At 43.1% G+C, this 22,847-nt stretch overlaps 1 protein-coding gene across 4 annotated transcripts in view; it reads right to left on the bottom strand.

Annotated features, from left to right (window-relative positions):
• The window catches only part of MTA1 (metastasis associated 1), a 74,869-nt gene continuing 52,022 nt past the window's right edge, over positions 1-22,847 (bottom strand). The window contains exons 14-21 of one of the 4 annotated variants that reach the window (XM_041420066.1): positions 22,343-22,532; positions 21,869-21,958; positions 19,861-20,013; positions 19,022-19,057; positions 13,536-13,547; positions 8,690-8,721; positions 5,704-5,855; positions 1-1,644 (exon numbers count right to left, since the gene is read on the bottom strand). In XM_041420066.1, coding sequence (XP_041276000.1) covers positions 1,506-1,644; positions 5,704-5,855; positions 8,690-8,721; positions 13,536-13,547; positions 19,022-19,057; positions 19,861-20,013; positions 21,869-21,958; positions 22,343-22,532 — 804 coding nt within the window. In that variant the 3' untranslated portion in view covers positions 1-1,505. Of the gene's footprint in view, positions 1,645-5,703; positions 5,856-8,689; positions 8,722-13,535; positions 13,548-19,021; positions 19,058-19,860; positions 20,014-21,868; positions 21,959-22,342; positions 22,533-22,847 lie in introns of those variants that run through there. The other 3 variants (XM_041420067.1, XM_041420068.1, XM_041420069.1) reach the window with 3 other exon arrangements.

Genomic DNA, 22,847 nt, shown 5'->3' with positions numbered 1-22,847 from the left:
TTTCCAGGTTTATTAAGTAAAGTTAACTGAATTGTTTTCATTTTGTGGGGATTCCTTTCCGTCTAACCCGGTGGGTTAACAGAGTTGCACAGAATCACGGTTGGACTGTGATAACCCAAATACAACTTTGGCTCATCTCACTGCTGACACATATGGAATGACTCGGGGGTTATTACATGCTGTGTCTGCTTGAGGCAGGTACATGTACAGATCAGCACAAGTTGCAAATGATAGTTTACATCCTTTCAAAACCGAGCAGGGCATCCAGCAAATGCACTGCCGTGAGAAGACATATGAAAAAGAAATTATACAGACTTGCAAATACATAAGAAGTTGAAGAGATGCAAGAAACCTCAAACACAAGAAATGTCAAGGGGGGAAAAAACCACTTAAATTCAGACACAATGTGTTCAAATGAAAACCCGGCTGTAATTTAAAGTCCCTTCAAAATGGGAAACATACAGTAACGCAATTAAAGAGAAACCAGGTCTCATCCTGGGAAAACGTGTCCAAAAGCACTGATGCACAAACAGGTTCAGAGTTCTAAGCAAAATGTCCCTGGGCATTGGTGTACTTGACTCTTGGAGCCAGAGCAAAGCAATCCATTACACTTGCTGGGCCTACTGCTGACAGCACGTAGGATCCCAGATGTCACAGAGAAGGCAGCACGCAAATGCTGGTTACTGGGAGAAACGCCACGGGCCACACCTCCCAGAGAGCAACTAGAGTAAGGACACCTAATTCTGGTAGCCTGGCTCCACTGCACACAATGTTAGTGTAATGTTCTGCAAGGTTCTTCAGGTCTTAGCTCACTCCTTTCTCAGCCTGAGTTGGTCTGTCTTGTGCATGAGCACAACTGGCTGTGCAAAATGATCCAAAAAACAGAAGGGACAGGACCAAAGAAAACTGGCTGAACCTGGGGCTGGCTTTCAGCTCCTATTTTCAAATATCAGTTAAAGATTGGAAATTTATCTACAAAAGAAATAATATAAATGAAATAAAAAAATGGCACCGTCCACAAAATTAAAAAAGAAGAGAAAAGAAAAGAAAAATCTTACAACACAGCCTCATAAAAATGGCTTTGCAACGAGAGCTCAGTCACAAAATGAAGGGTTCTAGCTCTTCATACATCAGAAGAGGAAACAAAGCTAAAAAGTACTAGTCCACATTCTCTTAATAAGTTAAACTTACTTTCCCTCCCCCTTCTACAAAAGGGGTAGAAGCAAAAGGGAAAGGAGGCTACTAAAAATCAAAAAAAAAAGAAAAAAAAGGAAAAAAAAGAGGAAAAAATAAGGAAGAAAGATAGAAGGAGAGTGTGAGAGAAGGGGAGAGAGAGAGAGCAGTCTGTGGTCAGAGGCTCAGAGCAGGGCTGAGTTCCTTTTAAGGGTTTAAAAGATGCAAAACAGTTCCTCAAAAGTTCCCTCTCTTCAACAGTTAGCTCAATGCTGTAGCCATGGAAACTCAAGTAGATACTGCAGGAGAGATTGGCGGATCCGAGCCGGGCGTTAATCCTCGATGATGATGGGCTCATCGTTCACGGGCTGGCGGAGCTGCACTGCCTGCATGGGCCGCAGGATAATCGGCTTGTAAGGGCGTCTGGCGGCTCGCTTGGCTTCCGAGGAGGAAAGCAGCTTGCGGATTTTCCTGCAGACAGCAAGGAAGAAAGGCACGGATTACAGAGGCACCGCGGGCTGCTCCGCTTCTCCAAGGGAGATGGGGCCCGCACACGCAGGCTGGGGCGGCTGACAGCGGCTCCTTCTGCAATGGGAAACTCAGATTCTCTGATTTATAACCCCCCAGTGAAGAGGAAACTGCATTCTCTGCTCCACAATCCTTCCCCTGCAGGGCAGAAGGCATTCTGGTCCAGCCTTGTAGGACCACGGTCTCTTGCTGTGAATAGAGCATTGAAATAGGACAGCCGGTTCCCACACCACTGATTTATTCTGAATTTATTCTGATCATGGGCTGCAGGTAGCTCTGGGGAAGTTTATAAAACCAAGGCAACACCGACAGGGTGTTTCCCCTTCTTACTTCTCCCACACTGCGTGTGCCCAACCCAGAGATGGGCATTATTCACATCTTGTATTTGGTTAAGGATTTCCCTATATGTACAAGACTGGCAACAAGTCCTATCAGGTGCAGGAAGCTGTTTTCCATATGGAGAAAGACACACCAAAATTTTAAAATTACCACAGTAAGTTAGACAGAGACAAATACTGAATGATTGCTTGTTTCTTTTTGTTAATACCAGGCTCAGAGATAAAGGAAGTATCATTAAAAAATCCCATCCAAGCCCAAAAATGCAGCAACAATGAAAAATGTACTGTGTAATTAAAATAAGGAATTCTTTTATACAGAGGATGTTGTGGTGGTCAAAGGCACATAGAGATTAGAAAGGAAAGTAATGAATATTCCCAAGAGTAGTTCACCAGTACTCACTATGAGTCTTCAGCTCAGGAATTGGGGCAACAAGAAGGGTCTGATAAGGCAGCCCTGCCTTCCTTCACAGGCTCCTGACAGAACAAGGTTTTGGCTGACCATGAGAGACAAGAGAGGAAGGGCTCTACAGCCCACATTTCAGCCACTTATCCCTCAGTTTCATTTAGGGAACACTACTGGGGCCAAAACCCCCTTTTGTTGGTTGTGGTTGATTTGGTTTATTTGTCAGTGGAAGAGAGACCTTCTCACTGAGCTGATGCCTATCACTGTGCTATGATTTCTGCCTTTAATGTGATGGCTGCTGAAGAAAGTGGTCAAAATACCTCCCCCATCCTCAAAAACTTACCCTTACCACCACCAGAACTGATAAACCATCAACTTCAGCTGAAGATTTTGAATCACTTCTTGTCAGGTTTGCTCACCTCTCCACTTGTTGGTTTTTTTTTGCCCACCAAGCAGGACAAACTGCTGCACTTACACAGACACATTTTTTGTTTGCCCAGTGTCCTCATTTCTACAGCGCCTTCTAAAACTAAAAGGCCACAGAGTGAGGAGAGGCGAAAACAAGCTGTCAAAGTGGTGGTGGGGGAAAGAAAAAATAAAATCTTGATATAATGACTTTTCCAAGATGTTTGACTGCAGTTGATCCACTTTCAGCCAGCAGAGCTCCTTGCAACACCCGTGTGTGCTCCATCAGCCATGCTGCCATCAGAAACACGTCCTCCAGCATTCTAGATTCTGATCAGGTCACCCGCTGCCTCCGCTTGCATGAGTTATAAATGCCAAGCTCCTTACTGGGAGCCTTCAATTCAAAAACTTATTCCTTTCATTTGACCAACTTTTTAAACTGCTCCTTCAGAGCCATACAGTTTTCCAGCACTTCTGTTGTGTTCTCAACAGAGCTACACAAAAAAAGGGGAGAGGGGGAGCGTGTAAACCTTCAGGGAAACCTACTTGCTGTGACTGAAAACACAGCCTGACCCTCAGCTGGAGGACGATATGCAGATATTGCAGCTAGATTGATTGCTACAGAGCCAACACAAAGCTCAAATTGTTTCAGAGCTCACAAACAAGTCTTACATTCCTGACACTGGAATGCAGCAGATGGTTCAGGGAAAAGTTAGAGGTGAAATGCCCGACAGAAAACCCGTGCCACTGACAATGCTCCATCGCTCAGGCTTCCCTGCTCTTCACAGCCTGCCAAAAATCTCCTTTCACCACTCATCAGTCAGCTAAGCAGCATGGCTGTCAGACAAAGAAGCCTGGGTGGTTTTTTTTTCCTCTTCTTTCTCTCTCTCTTTTTAAATGGAAGTGATAAGATCTTACTGAGCTGATGTCTATCACAGAACCACGATTTTCATTAGAGTTGTGCTGGTTGCTGTGGGACTGATCCTTCCTGCCTCTGCCAGTGGTTCTGTATGAGCAGAGGATTCTCTATCTACAGTAAACTGTTGTCACAAGCAACACCACACTGGATGAATATTGTTACAGTTCTGCCCAGGTCAAAGGGCAGGACCTTGTACTGACATGCTGCCACCATGCACCTGGTGCATTTCACGTGCCTTGGACGGTGAAGTTGTCAAGAAGAGCTCCCTAGATGCAGGATTATGAAACAAGCCTAGAGCATCTAAGGAGTGCATACCCTCTATCTAAGGGCTGTATACCCCGAGTCCACAATGGCACCTGAATCTGAGAGCTGCAACAGGATCCCAGTACCTCTTTATCAGAGTGACAGCAGTAGTAAGAAAACTGCTTCTGCTGAAAATTAAATCCTTCTCTCACTTTATTTTCAATTATATGTGGAATTCCATATATAACTGCTTTCTTTCACAGCATCTTGCAGGCACAGAAAGGAGAAGGGAAGGACATGGCAAAGATATGAGCTGGTGTAAAATGCACAGTGGCATCAAAGGTGTCCATAGGAATAAGTCTGACCAGGAAATTAATTTCATGTGTCTTCTGAGTTCCAGCAAGGCGTTTCCTGCACTGAAAACTGATCATCCAATAGATCAGTGGTTAGTAACTTGAATGTTACTAGTATCACCTATTCTACAAAGCCCATCTTTCATATTAGGCCCACAGAATAGTTCCTTGACACTTGAAATACTTTGCAGGTTAAGGAGAAGTTTGGAGATGCCAGGACTCTCAACTGTGACCTCTGTGCTGAACAAATGAAGACTCAGAGCAGTGCCAAATTTAGTAGTGCCAAAAGAGACAAAGCACTAAAACTCTCAACCTCCTCAGTCACTAGAAGGGTTCAGACATCCAGTCCATCAGGTCCATCACTGCAAGTGGAGGGAAAGGTAAGTGGTTCTCTGCTGTTGGGGCACTCACTGATAGTGCAAGTGTTGATAACTCCAGGCTTCAGACCGAGACAGAAGCCAGACAGCACCTCTGCTGTCAGAGAGGGCTGCAAAGCAGGGCTGCAGCTTTGTTCTGACCTTCCTCAAGGTTACCTAGAAGGGAGGCATCAAGTTCTTGGGAGGAAACCACACAAGCCAATTTCTCTACCTTCTCATCACACCCAGGAACAAGACTCCCATGCTAGGAATACCAGTACTGGGAACTTTGCCTTAGGGATCGGGTCACATAGCTTCTACCACTCTGTCAGCAGTCTGTAAACAGTTTGAAGTGAAACTCACACAAGGAAAGTTTCTTCTACTATTTTTATCCTGTGGACAGATCAACAAGAAGAATTAGGACTAGCAGAAGCAGTACCACCAGAGGAGAAAGATTAACACTGTAGGGCTAAATCTCACTGCTACTGGTGGTAAATGCAAACCACTGAAAAATGAGTCAGCTCAGCCCATGGAAACCCTCTGTCACTTGCAGGTTTCAGAACCCAAACACACGTGGAAATGTCTTGAGGGGTAATGTGAGAGGTCAGCATGCAAGAGGACATGCAGAGCTCTGTGTGTAGGAGGCTCTGCTCCTCAGTGTCACCTGTGAGCCAGGAGGGCCCTAACCTGAGATGGGACCTGCGAGGATAGCAATGGGTCTGAACCAGTCACCTCAGTCTTCCTTCCCTTTGCATCCATCTCCTACAGCAACTGCTCTGGGAGAAGAATAAGAATCTGCTTTCTCTGGAATGTAAATGTGTGATTATTTCCCACCCTTTACCCACCTCAGCACTGGCTGTGGTCTCTGCATTCAGTTTGTAGCATCAGACCTGTTACAAGACCCCCCTCTAAATACAATGCCAGCTGCAGCACCCACAAAACAACACACATCCCCTTAAATCCTCTGCAACACTACGTTTCCTACCTGGTTTCTTCAGTGGCCATGTAAAAAACATCATCTGGTGCATCAATCCAGTTCATCCTCCTCCTTTTCACTGGAGGCATGGATCCACCACGAATTAATCGGACTTTTGTTGGGTATGATTTCCCATTGAGCAGCAAGTTTCGGCTTGGTCCCTAACGTGATACATAAAACAGCACAGTTATGGCCTGCAACAGACCTGCAGCAACATGTGCTAAGCACTCAAAGGAAAAGAGAATTAAAGTTTTTGTATGGCTTGCTGAGAGTTTAAGGTAAATACCTCCCCCTCTGGCCCAGGACTGAACACAGAATTCACACATAAGCAATTGTTCACAAGCAGTACAAGTCAGGCGCCTTCAAAATGCAATAGGACAGCAATACTTCAGCGACAGGACAAATAATAAATGGAAGGCATTACTAATAATTTGTGGCTTGTGTCTGAAAGATGACATCAAGTTCAAAAGACTGAGCATCAGACTTAGATTTCAGCTACTACCATAAATCTGGAGCAACTCTATTGATTTCAGGGAAGGAAATCTAGATACAGAGCAAATCGAATACAAAAATCAGAATTGACAGCTATTCTGGAATACCAAACTTACCCGTACCCCTTTTGTTCTAGCAAGGTCAATATTTAAGGAGTATAGTATAGAATTAAACATGTTGTTGAAACAATGTAGTACTACAAAACTTAGCAGCTTTCATGATAAAACCCTTTTAGTACTGAACACCACAGATTTCCTGTAACAATGCGTTTGCTTTGCGAATCAACACAGGCATCATTTTCCAGACTCACAGTAAGCCCCTTACACTCAGCTGGAAAAACATGAGCTGTTATTAAGAGAGGTGCAGATGAAAGGGAGCAAAGTGTTAAGCTTCTCAAATGCAGCTGTCCTTGATCACTGAAGTCCAGTGCTGCTGCCCCTCTTCCTGCTGATCAGGACATTGAGAAATCCAACTGTAATCAGTAACACTGAGCAGCTGGGAAAGATGCAAAATGAAGGCCCAGAAAATTTGATATGCATGAATTAAAGCTGGTCAGAAAACACCTTGGTATAAAGTCAATTGTGGTATTTCACAGGCCATCTCCCCAGATGCACCAAGGCTTCCCCTTCTGTCCATGGAATGGGAAACTGAGTGTTTGTGTGAGAGATGCCTGCCCTGGGAGACCCACCTCAACAGGAATGGTGGGGACATGGGGACTTCAAATCTTTTAGTGTCAGGTCATTGGAATAACTAACTAAATTTTAACACCTTGACTTAGAAAAGGAAGAATTCAGTCTAAAAACCAGGGGAAAAACCCAACAAACCCCTGTGTCTATCTCATTTTGTATCTGAGCAGAAAACGGAAAATGACAATGACTTATTTTTTGACCAGCCTTAATCAAGTGCTCTAGCAAGATCTACTTCCTGTAGAACATCAGGGCTTTAGAGCTAAACAAACTCCCACCTTTTAAAACCCTAAGCTCTTTAAGACTGTTGCATACAAGTGAAATAATTTAATTTCTTAGTTGTCCCGCCCCATGTTATACAAGACAGCTTCAGTACCTCAGCAGACCACCGAAATACTTCAACAATTGCCTTTAGATTTGACATTTAAGCAAAAGGTTTCAAATAAAAGCTTTTCTGTTGACTTTATTTTTACCCCCTCCAGGTTTCTTCAAGAAAATCCATTCATGAAGGTTAGAGTTATTTTTTCCACATATGCAAGATAAACAGGAGAACAACTCCAGAAAAAGTTATTGGAAATACCTAGAAAGGGCACCCCCTGTGCTTCCAGGTTGCCTTTTCTCTACCTACATGGTGAAATTTATTTCAAATGATACATCCTGAAATGAGGACCTTTAATTTTTCAGTCACACGTGATTAGGCAACCAGAAATCAAAGCAGTTCTAGGAGTTTTACCCTAAAACACCTAAAAAGTATTAAGTCATCAGGGATTTCTCCCTCTGCTCTCAGTTGGTTTATTCAGCAGACACAAACAAGTAGCCAGTCTTCCCAGTGACATGGAACGAAGCTGAATTGGTGGAGGAATACAATTTACCACTTCGGATGGAGGAACGAACCAAAGGAATGCTCTGTCATTCCAAGCAGCCCAGCAAACCCAAGTTCTGCTCTCCCCTCAGGCCACTGCTCACTTCCCCAGGCACGGTCAGGTTCAATAAAGCCTGTGATCACTGTGCAGTGACCATCAGTCACACCTGCTGCTGGCTGGCCTGTGTCACAGGGACCTGCTGACACTAATGCATTGTGGCACTTCAGCTAACAAGGCAAGCTCCACTTGATCAACATCAGAAGATCATTTTTGGGGGAGAAAAAAATGTATGCTTGAAGTTGTTTCCCATAAGCCACGTGCAAGGCAGAAAAGGGATGCACAGCCTTTGCACTGGCCCCTTCACAATTTAGTGAGAAAGCATTCTGCCAGAGACACATCAATCAGACTGGCTATTTGCTTCTGTCCTTTGATTAAACTCAGCACAATAGACGAAAGGCTACAAGTATTTTTTACTCAAAAAAAAAAAAGAAAGAAAGAAAAAAGAACGTAAAATACAAGCATTCTCAGCAGGTAACTTGTACAACAACTTGCTAAAAAAAATTTAAAAAGAAACTGTTTTCCAAACAAACCCTTCCATCATTTAAACCTTTCTCCTTCAGGGAAACACATTCCACCTAGAAACACATCCCAGAACTTTGCTGTAAGCAGCCACTCAGTTTCTGCATGAGCAGAAAAAAAAAACGCTCTGTTCAAAACAGGATCTCATTTATAGATATAAAGATAGATAGATTTGAGGTTTAAATTGTATTTAACCACTAAGATGATTCAGATGCCCCAAAATATTTTTTTTTTCTTTTTCAGTGAATTGGGAATTATGACCAGCTGCAAACAGCAAAGGTGGAAGTGAAGCACTACAGTTTAATGGGGTGTTCTATCTAGCGTGGGTTAATAATTCTTCTTTTCCCTGTTTTGGTTAAATGAACATTCTCTTACCATTTGTCTGGTTTGTCCGTGGTTAGGCAGACCTAACAAACAGGAAAGAGAATAGAGCTGGTAAGACCATTGCTTTTCCAAGACAGAAAAAAGTACAAAATCAAAACACACGCAGCTATGATTACAACTGTGTTGTTTTGCTCAGCCTAGAGCTGCCTACTGAACTGACTTCTGGAAAGGCGACTGAGAAAAGCTTCTTTGGCAACGTGGTTTGAAGAGCAGAGGCCCCGAGTCACAAACACGTTCCACTGGCCCAGTCTCTTCTCCATTTACTCAAGCCTTGCTTCCCACTAGCACTAGAAGCACACCTCCTCTTCCAGATCCCAGGCTTGCTGTGCATCTGGGGAAAAATCTGACGTTCTCCTTTAGTCTGAGGAATGTACTGACGTCAAGAAGGAGAAAGGGGAAGGCGTTATTCACTGTCAAGGCAGCAACAAACAGAATCTTCCTTATCCTCCTTGGGTCTCCTGGGAACTCCTCAGCTCAGACGTCAGCTACAAGCTGTTAGCAAGCAGAGTGTATCTGCTGAACCTGCCACAAGTAAACACCTCCTGAGGCACAGAGCACAGCCACTGAGCTCTCACAGAGCCCTCTCCCAGGCACACACAGCCCCAGGCACCAGGGCTCGCTGGGACCAGGTGCTTTGCTGTGCTATCAGGAACCCTCTCACACTGCCCTCAACCACACTGTGCACACACAGGAGCCTGCAGGACTCAGAGCTCCTGGGATCTGAGGGAAAGGTGTGCTGCGGTAAGGCAGCACAGACTGGCCTGGGAGACTCAATAAGGCTGCTTGCTAGCACTGCTTGGTTTTACAAGATACACGTTCTCCAAAAACACCACTTCATTAGCATCTGCACCAAACCACCTTCCTCAGCCCCTTCTCTCTGAGAACAAAAATGTCAGTGCAGCAAATCCAACAGGTACTACAGGACAGGCATCAGCAAACGCCACTGCTGACTGCAAAAGGTCTCAGTATGAATTCTGCTTTCACATCCATGGGATCTTTGAACCTTCCCATTGCTAGTGAGTTAGCTGGGATTAAAAACTTTTTAAAGAAAACAGCAAGAATGAACTTTCACAGCTCATGGTCTGTATTCCAGCAGGTTTTTTTGTTGGTAAAACGAAACACACTGTTCTTGCATTGAGTATGACAGGAAACACAGGGCACAGTAGTGTCAGGAGTGAGGAGGGCAAAGCAGGGGACATTTTCAGAGCATTGAGTATATCACGATACACCACACTAGAATCATCAGTTACATCAAGCAGTATTTTCCATCCTGTGTAGATGTTCAAATGGGAAGACACATGGTTTCAGTTCTTGCCGCGTTTCTGTGCCTAAGTATCCACAGAGATGAAGAAATAGCTGCCAAAAATATCTCCACCAAGCCTGTAGGACAGATGTACCAGGCACCAGTAAGAAGGCCTGTAACAACCTTTGGATGTTGACAAAGGCAGTGCAGGCACCAGATAATAATTTGTTTTTACATGGGAGCAACCACAGCATCCAAAACACAGCTGTGAGCAGCTGTTTGGGATGGATGGATGGACAAAGGGCTCCATGGATGCTGGGAAACAGCACAGCCAGCAGGATGCAGTCAGAATCTGTCATCTTCAGAGCTAAGCTCCAGTACTTATTACTTTCTTCCCACTTCCATAACTGAAAGATTATGTTTTCTCCATTCACAGAAACTCTGAGATGTAAATCAACTGATGCTAGTCCCTGGATTGAAGCCACATATTTTCTTTTAACCACACTCCAGATCAGCTCTTTTCTTGCAGTAAGAACATCCTTAATGCCAGAAAAAACTGTCCTGATATGTGGCTGCTGCTGCCATGACTATTGCTGGATGTACAACAGACAGTAAACAGTGCTATTTCCAAGCACCAGAATTAAACCAGAATATTCCATGGGATGCCAAGTGAACAAAGGCTGAGCAGAACTTCTGCATGCTCTGAGCCCCAAAGCTTCAGAGCCCTCAAGCAGCACAGAAGCAGTACCAACGATAGGAACAAAACTCCCTCCCAAACTGCCATTTCTAGGATAAAGCTGCCCATGACAACTTTTTGCTGCAATAAAACAGGACACAAAACAAAGCTACAGCTTCAATGCAATGTATACCCTTGCTTTCACAGCAAAAAGGTATCAATTAGCATGTTAATATTGGTGAATTAATCCATGAATTTTCACTTTAGTCACACTTCAATAACTGGAGTCTGAAAGAAGGAAAACAGGCACTAAAATGACCTTATTCAGTTTGCAATTAAAAAAAAATATCACAGAAGAGCATATGCTGCCAAAGCACTGCTATTAAGTGAGCAACCTCCATGCACAATCACCACCAAAGAGAGGCACAGAGACAGCACATCTGTAACCCACTGTGGAACTGCTGGCATGTCAACAGGATGCATCTGGACTGGAAACAATGGATCTTCCCCCAAAAGTTTTTGGTGGCTTCTGTGTGAGAGAGGAAGCCTGTAAGACAGGCACCTCTAAAAACTAAACCAATCCTGTGTCTGTGGGTGAGTGGTGGCACAGGCAGAGAACTCATCATGTCAGACTCACACCTGCCCCATGTGCCTGCTCCACTTTCACAGATGAAGATTTGAGAGATGTCTCTCCATGCATCCACAAGCCGGTTAAAAATAAGAGAGCATAAGAATTTAAATCAGGAGCAAAATACAACAGTTCTGGCAGCTCCTCTCCAGGAAAAAAAAAAGTCTGACTATATTTTAAGGAGGAACATCTATAGAGAAGACACAGGGTAGAAAATGTGATTATTCCATCTGATATCTAAGGACCAACTGCTTGAATTTGCACAGCTCCACATCAGCATCAACACTGACCTCCTCCAAATGACAGAAAAATACACAAACAACAAAAGGAAGTGTTTTCAGGATTGACCAAACTTCTAAAACCACAAGTGTAAAGGTATACAGTGACAAATCTAAGCAGGTCTTCCACTCTTTTGCAGCCAAAGAAATTGAAATATACTCTGAAAACTCCAGACTATATGTTAGGGATTTTTTTCCATAGCATTGAAAAGAACCCAAAGCTGTAGAAAATCTCTTGCCATCCAATTCCTCCTCTATACACTGAAATAAAGAGGAAGCCCCAGAGGATAAAGTGAAGACAAAGTTAATTGAAGCTATAGCTGCAGAGAATCATAAATGTCCTTTGCCACAGCCGATTCCACACCTTACTGAAATGGCAATGGAACAGCTGATCACTGCAGAGATTACCTGGCACCCTCAGGGCACGTCTGCTCCCCACAGCTCAGTGCCAAGGACCTCAGAACTGCTCCTCAAGCTAAGCACAATCAGAGATTTTGGATGAAAACCAGTCCAGCAGGTTACTAATGATGCCCTAATGATCCCTTCATTCCCGAAGTACCAAAGCTGCAGGTGAATACTTTCTCCCAAAGAAATACAGGTGGGGAAGGACTGCAATCAAACAGCAACACAAGTCTGTTACTGCTGCTACTTTGCAGCTTTGTGTAATCTTTCAAGGATGGGGAAACAACCTCTCCAAACAACCTTTTCTAACAATCTCATGTCATTTGAATCTCATGCTTTTGGATTTGTTTAAAAAAAAAATAAAATTGAATGAGAGAATGCCTAACCTTCCAGCAGCAACTACAGCACTGCCCCAAGAGCACTCTGTGGGAGTAGGGAGTAGCTGGCACCCAAAAACACAGAGAAAGGGAGAATCTAATTTCCCAGTGGAAAGCAGACCAGCACATCTGGTCCCACTGGATGCCTGACTCTAGACATGCTCTTTGCTGCTCCACTCCCATCCTCTGAGACTCAGCACCTCAGTGGCACAGTTCCAACACTACTCCCACTGCTCACATTCTGCCTGCTGTTTTGCCAACTCCACACAACACACAGCTGCCATGTGGAGAAGCAGGAGAGCCTAAACCCTCAGCAGTGAGCGCAGTGCAGGCTGGAGCACAGGGATATTCCCATGAAGTTACTACAGTAAGCTTCAAGAAGCTGCTGAAGCATGGAGAACTTTCTGCTTGGTCAGAAATCACCCAGTGCTTTCCCACACCTGAACATACACCCTGCTGCTGTGCATTTACAGCCCATTTCACAGTCTGACACAAGTCTGTACAGAACTGACCCTCGTGCCAAGGAGCAAGAGAAGCCCAGCTTCCAATTGGACACAACTTGGAGTTGGTAAGCTTGTGTTTACTAGAAGTTACTAACTACGATCTTCTGCCACCACACACAAAAATTGCTTCATCGAGCAATTAGTCACAGATGGCATTTGTTTATCCAGAAGTATCATACAGAACATGTAAATGCACTAAGACTCAGAAGCACATCTTCAATCACAACAAACGCAGAGAGTTTCACAACCAGTGACTTCACTATTGCTTTCTAAAATCCATATACTCTTCATGTGCATTTTCCTGTGCCAAAAGTAATCCTCCTCCTGGGACTCCATCCTTCCCAGCAGTAACAAAAACATCAACAGTACCACATTTGTGAGTAAGCTAGGAAAAAAAAAATAAATTCATGCATGAACAAGGCTTGATGAACAAGGATTTCACTTCCAAGTTACTGGTTCACTTGAGGCAGTCTCAGTGTGTTGACATACACACACACACTTTTTTGCCAGCTTGCAAGAACACTTTAGCACCCCTGCCTCTCTTATAACTACCTAGAGTGTTTTACCACTGTTTGTGTCCACCTTCTAACAATCAGAGGCTACAAACTTTCAGAAATACAAGCGCAACAAGCAGAAGAGAGCGTAAATTGAGCCAAACACCACCTAGACTTAATATTTTCTTATAATTCTGTTGTACATAAAAACAATGTTAAAATTGCAATTTACTTACCTAAGTAAGTTCCTACCAAGATTGGCAAAGGAAAAGGAAAGAAAAGATTTAAGGTTAAAAAAGGTAAAGATTCAAGTAGTTCAGAATACAGTAGCTCAGCCCCATGCAACAAATAGAGATACACAGACTGGTTTGGCTGTAATGAAACACAGAAGTGATCACAGTTCTCTCTTGGACAGATAAAACCAAGACAACATTAAACACACAGTGACTCCAAATGAGAGATTTTGCAAAGAACAGCTTTAATTTTGGATGGGTAAGTGCTGGTCTGCACCCAGCTCCTTCCACCAAGCCCTGCCCATTAACATCACTGGATTTCAACAGCACTTCCTAAAATGCTTGGTCCAGCAGGTCACACTCACTTGCTGTAACCACAGCCCCTCCCAGATGATGTGTCTGTTCATGCAAGGCTGTACCTCCTGCTACAAGCACCTCAAGAACCCTGCTAATATTTTCTGAACAGTGACATCCAACTGCAGAGAGCCAGCAGCTCTCCTTAGATAAGCACATTGAGAAGGGAGAGACACTTTCTGTCTCGGGGTTGAGTCAATCAATACTGTCCACTCATATGCCAAAAAGAGCATCATGGTGGATTCTGCCTGGCTGCAACACACCAGGTGGTTAAAAAAAGAGGAGACAAAACTATGCACCCTCTCTGCTTTAGGCTTTGCTGATCCAAGCTATCTAAACTAGAATGTACTGAATTATTCACTGTTCTTAGCATCAGGAGTATTATCATCATACACATACCTACATATATGTGTGTGTGTGTGTGTGTGTGTGTGTGTGTTAGAGATACATATCTATGAATGATATGTGTCACACATTCCACTCAATTACAAATTCAGGCTTTGTACTATCCAGGGCACTTGCAATTCTGCCCTTGCTCTGTTATACATTAATTTCCTCTCACATTAATTACACCTGCTCTCTACCATTGCCTTGGGATATGCACTCTCCTCTCAATCAACATTTGCATCTTATTCCATGCCATCACTCTAAACGAAATAGTTTTCACTAGCTGATCCACAGAACATGATGCCCATCTGCTGATTTTATTTTCAGATCTTTCTTCACAACACCAAAAGAACCTAATAAGAGTATCAAGGCTAAACTGAAAGCAAGTGAAAATTGTTTCACTTAGCATCTGAATACAACATCCCATGTGAAATCATCAAAAATAATCATTACTTTAGACGAATAACCTTAAAGCAATAAAGTTGCACAGGCACATAGTTCTTGGGGTCTCCAAAAAGCAGTTCAAGCAACTTGACATTGTTCCCAGCTGTGCTGCAGCTGGCGAACATTTGCTCTCTTGTCACTAGTCAGCATTACTGGGGTCTGGATTCCAACAGCTAAAGCCAGGCCTTTTCCCCAGCACGCCACCATTTACTAAAGGACCAACACTCCCTGCTGTTTACAGTAATTCCTGGATGGGCACATTTTCATTGGCTGGTTATCCCTCAGTTTTTAGAAAGACAGCTGGGGTCACTGATGATAAAGGCAGAACTTTAATGTAACTTATGCATACAAGTAAGTCCACATTTTCTGCAAGTCTAAGTCAGCCAGAAAAAACAATATATATATGTATGTGTGTGTCTGCATGTAAATGCATGTGTCTGCATGTAAATATAAAATATTGAGATAGTTTTGGTCCCCTACATAGCTGATGTTAGAGAACTTCCCTATCCTTCCACCTTGACAGCTGCTTTTGTTAAGAACAGTTCTTCCACTGCCATCCTCATCTCTTGATAACTGAACTACGGCCATGCCAGGCTGACGAATGCTTCCACTTTTGGTTCATTCACTTTTCCCAAAAAGGACGTGAGAAACAATGAACCAGAACATGTTAAATTATATTGACATTCCATTTGGGTTTAGAAATCCCCAGCAGCAGAAGCAAGGTATTCCAACAGTTAATTAACCTCACTCAAAAATCTGCAGCTCGTTTCCAGCCAAAGTCCCCAACTGTACCTTCTGGCTACTGCAGCTTGTTATTCCACTCCCAGCTAGACTGAAAGCCCCCTATTATACTTCTGCTGTTCCTGTCAGCAGAGACAAGCATCTACAACTTCCACTTGGATAGAAGCATTTTCCATTATACAGAGTGTTTTCCAGTCCCTTCCCTGTTTTCATGTCTCTTCTATAAACCCTCTCCAATTTTCAGCATTCGATCCACCACCATGTTATCAATGCAAGTTTGTTGCTGGGAAAAGCCTTCCCTTTATTGCAGCTACTCATTCATGTTCTCCCTCTTTCTGCCAATTTTAGGAGTGCATGTGATGACCCTGAAAAACAATTTTGATTAGATGAAAGCCAGCATAGTGTAAAAGAGAGGGGAGAAAAATAAAAATCTAACAATGGTCTCTCCCCTCCCCCAGCAGGAATTTGCATAGCCAAGTACCACACAGATCCCACACTGCATGGCTGTAAGGAATCAAGTAAACAGGTTCCTGCACACAAAACATCCTCTCTTTCTCTCCCCAGAGGAAGTTTCATGGCAGAGATTGTCAGTTGAGCTCCAGAACACCAATGGAAAAGCAATAAACTACAGATTTTTTAGCATCTCACTCTACTTGACAGCTTATGATACTCCATGTACTTTTCATGTTCCAAAAATAGGATTCTGCAGCAATTTATCCATGCTAAGTTAATGTTGAAGAGAGCTGGGAAGTGTACTGTAGCCTAATGATGCCTCCAACATGATTTAAAGAGGAGGAAAATAAAATAGACAGAATTCCAAAGGAAAAATATGAATTACTCCTTGAATTTCAGCAGTTGTCATAAAGATGTACCTCAATGCTTTACACTATACAGACACAAGCTGCTACCTGGCTCTTTCCTGCAAATAAACCTCTTGATTATACTCTGCTTTACAACCTGGCCTTGAAGAAAGCCTTAGGAAACCATCACATGCCATCATTTCCAGTGTTCAGGCTTCTCCCCTGTGTTTGGAGGTGATGGCCCAGCACCACAAGGCTTTTATCACCAGCAAAGAGACTTCAGCTAAAGCCCACCATAACAGTGTCCACTGTTCCCCTTTAAGACTTTGGCACAGTGACCTGTCCAAACCCTAAAATGTCTTCCAGGTGCCACGGACACAGCACATCAGCAGGAAGCAGAAAACTCCTGGATAACAGATACAATTTTGCATTAGGTTAACATCTCTTTGGAAATTATTTAAACACAGGTGGACAAAGTGTCTTCCTGAACCTTAAGTTGTGCAGAAAAAATATTTTCAGCCTCTCTGTGCAGATATGCTAACACCATCTCTTTTTTTACAGTACACTCTCCTACAGTGACCTAAACTAGTCAGCAAGTCAAGAGGAGATGGGAAACAAGAAAAAAATAAAGGAACACCCCCAACTTCCCATAGTATCTATGTAAATGCAGAATCTGACCAGTTATAACAATTCAGGCTTACTCTCATTAATATTTTTCTACTATTTTAGGTCAACTCACTGGTTCCTAAATTCTGGCCACTGTCATTCACCTCTTTTTCACAGCAGTTCCAGCTGATGCCCTTCCTGCCAGCAGCCCCCCAGACTAATAAGCCTGGATGACTCCATCCAAAACCAAGGAGAAGCTCCAGTGCCACAATCCCAGTCCTTTCATGGCACAAGAAACCAGTTGTATCCATGCCCACAACCAGCAAGGTTTACCAGCTCACACAAAAGGCATCTGGAAACCTGTGCTAAGAGGCACCAACACACTGACTGGCACCAGGACAGAAAGAGATCCACCAAACTTCCACCATCTGCTTCCCTGTGCCCAGCAGATCTGGATCCAAGTTCTTTAAATGTTCTTTCCTTGCAGGTGGTTCCCTTCCCTCTCGGTCCTCGGCAAAGCTTCCAGCAACCCAGGCTCAGGAAACATTACAGATGCAAAACTGCAGCGTGGCAAACATTTTCCATTCACAAATAAATCTCAACCAACAGGTTTAAGCTGAACTGCTCACAAGAATATCCAGTTAACACTCACTACCCCAGCAGGTAAACAGATTCTGGGAGTGAACTGGATTCTGCTACCTAGCAGTTACAGGAACAAGGACTCCAGCAACTATTTCAGTGGCTGGCTGAGAACAGACCAAACAGGCAGAACAGCAGGTGCTCAGGAAGATCCAGACCCTGCACAGCTACACACACCTGCTTCAGAGAAACACAAACTCTGAGGAACAGGTACTTTTCCAAAATCATCTTGCAGATGGCTCCAGCAACAGTTATAACTGACTGGAACACTAAAACAGAGATCCTCCATTTCCAGATAATCATGTTGGGTTATCAGGTCCAGTGCTCTCTGCAGAGAGAGCTTTCCAGAGGGAAGGATCTGTTCTTCTACTTCCCTCCTCTGGGCCACAACATCTCTGAGCTTCCCAAGTGTGTCATCTGCTGAGGAGGACATTCAGCAGGGAGCAGCAGGTCTGCCCATAAGCAGGTAGTCACCAGGAGCTGTGGAAATTCAGTGAGCTACTCTGCATCTACATCCCTCATTACTGTACTGTACGAAGCTTCTGAGGAAGCCAAACTGACCAATGCAGCAGGGTTTTGTTACTCTTCCCAAAAGACAAGTTACAAAGCACATACAAACTCAGCAACAGGGTATCAAGGAATAAATTCCCAAGGAGACCAAGACAGTAGAACAACCCCTGTCCTTACTGCTGTATTCTCCACATGCATTCATATTTGCATGCATGTAAATATGGGTAACAGCCATCCACTGTCTCAGCCATGAAACACAAAGATTATCAGGGCATGCAGTGCTGGCCAGTTCATGGCAACATGTAAGCTTTTGTGTTTGACTGTTCACAGTGACACAATTTTGCAGTTGTCTGTCTCCTAAATATTCAAAATTGGTCTGTTCTACTACATTTGGTGAAGTGACATCAATAAGTTTCCTGCATGATCACTAATGAAAGATTCTGACATCTCTTCAGTACTCAGAACAGATTAATTTTTAACCAGTGGAAGTTTTGAAAATCATTTTCTACTGCCTGGAGAGAATGTGCAGTCTCTCACCAGTGAGACTGTCCACTCACTGGAAAATACAGAGGGTTGAACTTGGGACTTGATGTAAATACTGTCTTCTATTTCTTTTGGTCCAAGCGAATACAAAGTAGGTCAAGACATGAAAATTTGCTTTTTTAGAAGTTAAACAGTGAAACAACTCCTATTTTCAAACCAACCATCACAGCTTCCTGCAGTTTCACGGAACTGCTGGAAGACTGTTCTGTCAACTTGGGGAATTAGGAATCAATTCTCAACAGAGGACTTCATGTCTTCAGTACAGCTGTACAACTTGTTGCCTGCATGTAAAAAGCCTGAAAGGTGAGCAGCAAAACCATGGGTGGAAGTGGTTACCCAAGGAACACTTAGACATCAACACAGAAGGTGCAGACAGACTCATTAGCCACAAAGCACAGACAAGCCAGCAGATGAAACTAAAAATCACTCTCCTAGCATAAGCTGAGCGCAGCTTCAAGGTCTTACCCCTGCTAGGCATCAACAGGCGCTTCTTCATGTTGCCTGATAGAGCACAAGTGAACAGAAAAGAGAAAAACATCACATCAGCAACCTGAATAGCAGCAGTTTTAAAAGTTCTTAATGTTAAAACACAATCAGATATCATCAAATGTTTATAATTATATCTCAGATAAGCTACTTAAAAGGTTAAAATTAAAGATAAAAAGTGAGAAAGACTCACTACACCAGCTGTTCCTTTCCCTTGTTAAGGAGAGCTACCCTCTGTGTTCTCACTCCTGTTAGAACCATTTCAACAGACCCTTTTCTCCTCATCTGACAGAGACTGCACTTTCTCTTCCCTGACACTCTCAAGAGCAATTCTTCAGAAAAGAGACCTGGAGTCCACGCCAGGAACATCCTGCTTCTATCTCCCACTTCAAACACTTTCCCTTGCCTCCTCTTCTTGAGGAGCTGAAGCCCAAGCACAGAGGTGGTCAGGAACAGGGCCAACAAGGGAAACATCACTCAAAAAGTCTATTAGGATATTCTTCACAGTACTAATTTACAAACTGAAGGGAAGTTTCTCCCTTGCTAACCCATTTGCAAGGTTGGCCAAGCCAGGCAGAGTTCCACTAGCACAGTGACTTTGTGTGCATGCACCTCCTAGGCAGTACACACCATATGCCTCACCCAAAAGGAGAAAATGGGACAGGTGGCTTTTACAAAAGTTAAAAATAAACTCCCTCAAGAATAAGAAACTCGGAATTTATATACAGGACTATGAGTTTAGATAATCTCCTTGTATACTGAAAGGACAGAAGAAAAAGCCTATAGACACAAAATACATTTTGTGGAAAAATATTTACCATCCATTCCATTGTGTTGTTCATAGCTTCTTTTTCCCAGGATAGTTGGGGACCCATTATTAATGACAGGTGTAAACTTAGCAGGAGTCAGATTGTTGAGAGAACTGGACAAGCTCTTTGCAGGATCTGGTTTTGGAGGACATGGATGAGACTCTGGTGGAAAACAGCACAGTAGAATTTTTTTATTGGCAAAGATACTGGAATTATAAATCTGAAAACAACCTGCAAACTTCCCAGGTGCCCAAGTACACTTCCTCTTATATAGAAACTATCTCAGCCAATAGTTTTGAGATTGCTGCAGGAGATTGCTACTGATATAAAGCATTTCCATATATTTAGGAATTCACCACTACTAAAGACATTAAAATCATTATCATAATATTATCCTAAAATAAGATTTGATAGCAAAAGCATTTTGTATCTATTTCCATAACACTGTTCTCCAATAATTTGGGGTGATTTTTGGGGTGCTGTATACTAAAACCCAGTTTTGGCCATGTTGGTCATGCAACACTCCTAAACTCTGGGGAAATTACAACTCTGCCAGTTTGCCAGAAACATTTATAAAAAAGTACAATTTCTCCAATGGCAAAAAAAGTGAAGACTCAAAGATGCACTATAAAGAACACAACATCTGAATTCAAGCTTTGGGCCAAGGCAGACATCAAGCCTCTTCAGTTGAAGAGGCTTTGAGAAAGTTACAAGAAACAGCAAATGGAAACTTTAACTGAGTCTTCCCTCGCAGGCCCAACAGCAAGATAACACATAAATTCAATTCCACTAACACCACCAAAAAAACCTCCTTACCAGTCCTTCCTCCATTTCCATCACTTTTTTCTCTCAGCTCAGTAATCCAAGAGGCCCTGACACAGTGCAAGGAAAACTCAAAATCTACTGCTAATTTCTGTACAATTATTAAAATAAGGATTTTGTCCAACAGCATATTTCTCCCATTATTTGCTCTCTTTTGTTGCACTGTATGTTTCCAAAGGTTTCTCAATCCATGCATCCCATTAGTACACAGCAGAAGTACAACACCCAAGAAAGAGCAGTAAATATTTAATACACCCTCAGCCTTACAATATTTCATCAACAAAAACGTTCAAAGAAACCTAAAATCAGCTCCAGTGCTGCTTATCTAAATGAAAAGGCAATCAACTTCCTTGCTAAGCTGGAAGCCTTCAAAGAGGAGAGACTCTCGTTTGGCTGCCAGAACAACCTGAGGGATGTCTGCAGGGCAACAGGGAGCACTGGGGAGAAGGATTTGGCATTTGTCTGGAGTCAGCACTGGCATGTTTACACAGCATCACTCTGGATGCTTCCAGCAGCTCAAACTGACACCAAAGTTCTGGATGGAGCTATGCAGTCCTGCCCCACAGATCAGCTCATGAGGCAAAAGTCCTCAAGAAAATTGCAATTAAAAACATTAATAAAAAACCCATCAAAACCCAAGAGGAAAGTGAAAAACAGAAGTATGATCTCCCTGTCTAGATTCAGCACAGAACAGCCATCAATCGATTCAGAAGCTGTGGGACACAGTGCTGTCCTAAACCCAAGAGGCTTTTTGGAGGATCCAGTTGCACAAACTACCTCCAGACAGCCCAAAACCAGAAGAAGTGAATAATCAAATGTTCCCAAAATATGATGGTAGTGCCTCTACTAGCAGATGGTAACTTGTCTCCATATACATCAGAAGCCACAGCAAACACATCTCTCCCTTCACTTGTGAACAAGTTTCTGATACAGCTTTATGACCCCGGAGTGGATTGAAGAAACACTGGGTCAGTCAGATAAAGTAGGAAAAGTAAAAAGGACAAGTTAACAAGACGGGTTTGATGTTTTCTTTTGTTTGTGGGGTGTGCCTTGTTTCTTGTTTGCTTGTTTTTAATGCAGAATGAGCACCTACATCTAGACCCAAGTGGAAAACCCAAATGGTCAGCAGAGTAGCCAGGAGGGTGTTTCCTGTGTTTGGGGGGTTTTGCACGTGATGGTTTGGTTTGTTTAATACCTAAATACCGGAGTACTGCTTCTAAAGGCTTTCGAACCACTTGCTTTAATAGCAATGGGTTTTCTGATGCCTCAGGTAAACGTGCTGTGCCTGTAAAACACAGAAAAATAATTAGAGAGTGAAGACATTTAGCTATTATAGCAAAACCAAGTGAAATACTCCAGTGTCCTGAAAGAGCTTTGCCGTTAAAAGGAATTTTACAGGTGGCAAGCAGATCTTGGCAACAGGACACAAACACAGAGAATGCTCTGTGTAATAGCAAATACAAATGTTTCAAAACAAACAACTCCTGAACGTTCAAAGTTATTTTGCCCAGCCTACCATCAGTTAGAAGGCTCTGCAAGTACAGCTAGGTTTTGTGAAAGCACTAGCTATGTGCAAGAGAGCATCTCGGCAAGCTGCAGCTCAAAACTTTCCAGGACAGGAGTCTCAAAGGACTCCTTGGCAAGGAGGTCCCAGCTGCAGCTCACTCACATTCTGCTTTGATTGCTGCACTGTTGATAGGCAGATAGGGGTGTCTTGCAGCGTGCCAAGGGCGCAAGATATCTCGACATAAACGTCTGGCAATTCTGGTCAGTTTTGTTGTATGGAGATAGAAAGCTTGTCGTGTCTTCATAGCAAACTTGGGACTCCCACTGTTTCGTACTGGCACACCATGAGGACTCTGAAGGGAAAGGAAAACAAAAATGGATTCTGAAGAAAGTAATTACTAGAAGGTACAGTTGTAAAGAAGAGCAAGTGTTATGTAAAATCACTTTCAACTACTGATTCTCAGACACAATAACAGAAATAGTATTACAGATGAAAATATTTTTAGCCCAGCTATTCCCCATTTCCCAAGTCTTACCCCTAATATTTCAAAGGATAAAATGAAGGTAAACCCTTTCACTTTGCACGGAAGCATTTATTTCTATGCTGTCACAAGCTTTAAGGGATCCAAAAGCCAGACATGAAGAAGTTACCTGTGCTATCACATGAT

Source organism: Onychostruthus taczanowskii, unplaced genomic scaffold, assembly GCF_017590055.1.
Source record: "Onychostruthus taczanowskii isolate IOZ18803 unplaced genomic scaffold, ASM1759005v1 scaffold63, whole genome shotgun sequence".
Classification (NCBI taxonomy): domain Eukaryota; kingdom Metazoa; phylum Chordata; class Aves; order Passeriformes; family Passeridae; genus Onychostruthus; species Onychostruthus taczanowskii.
The sequence above is the reverse complement of the archived record's forward strand: the minus strand, read 5'-3'. Positions and strand labels throughout refer to the sequence as shown.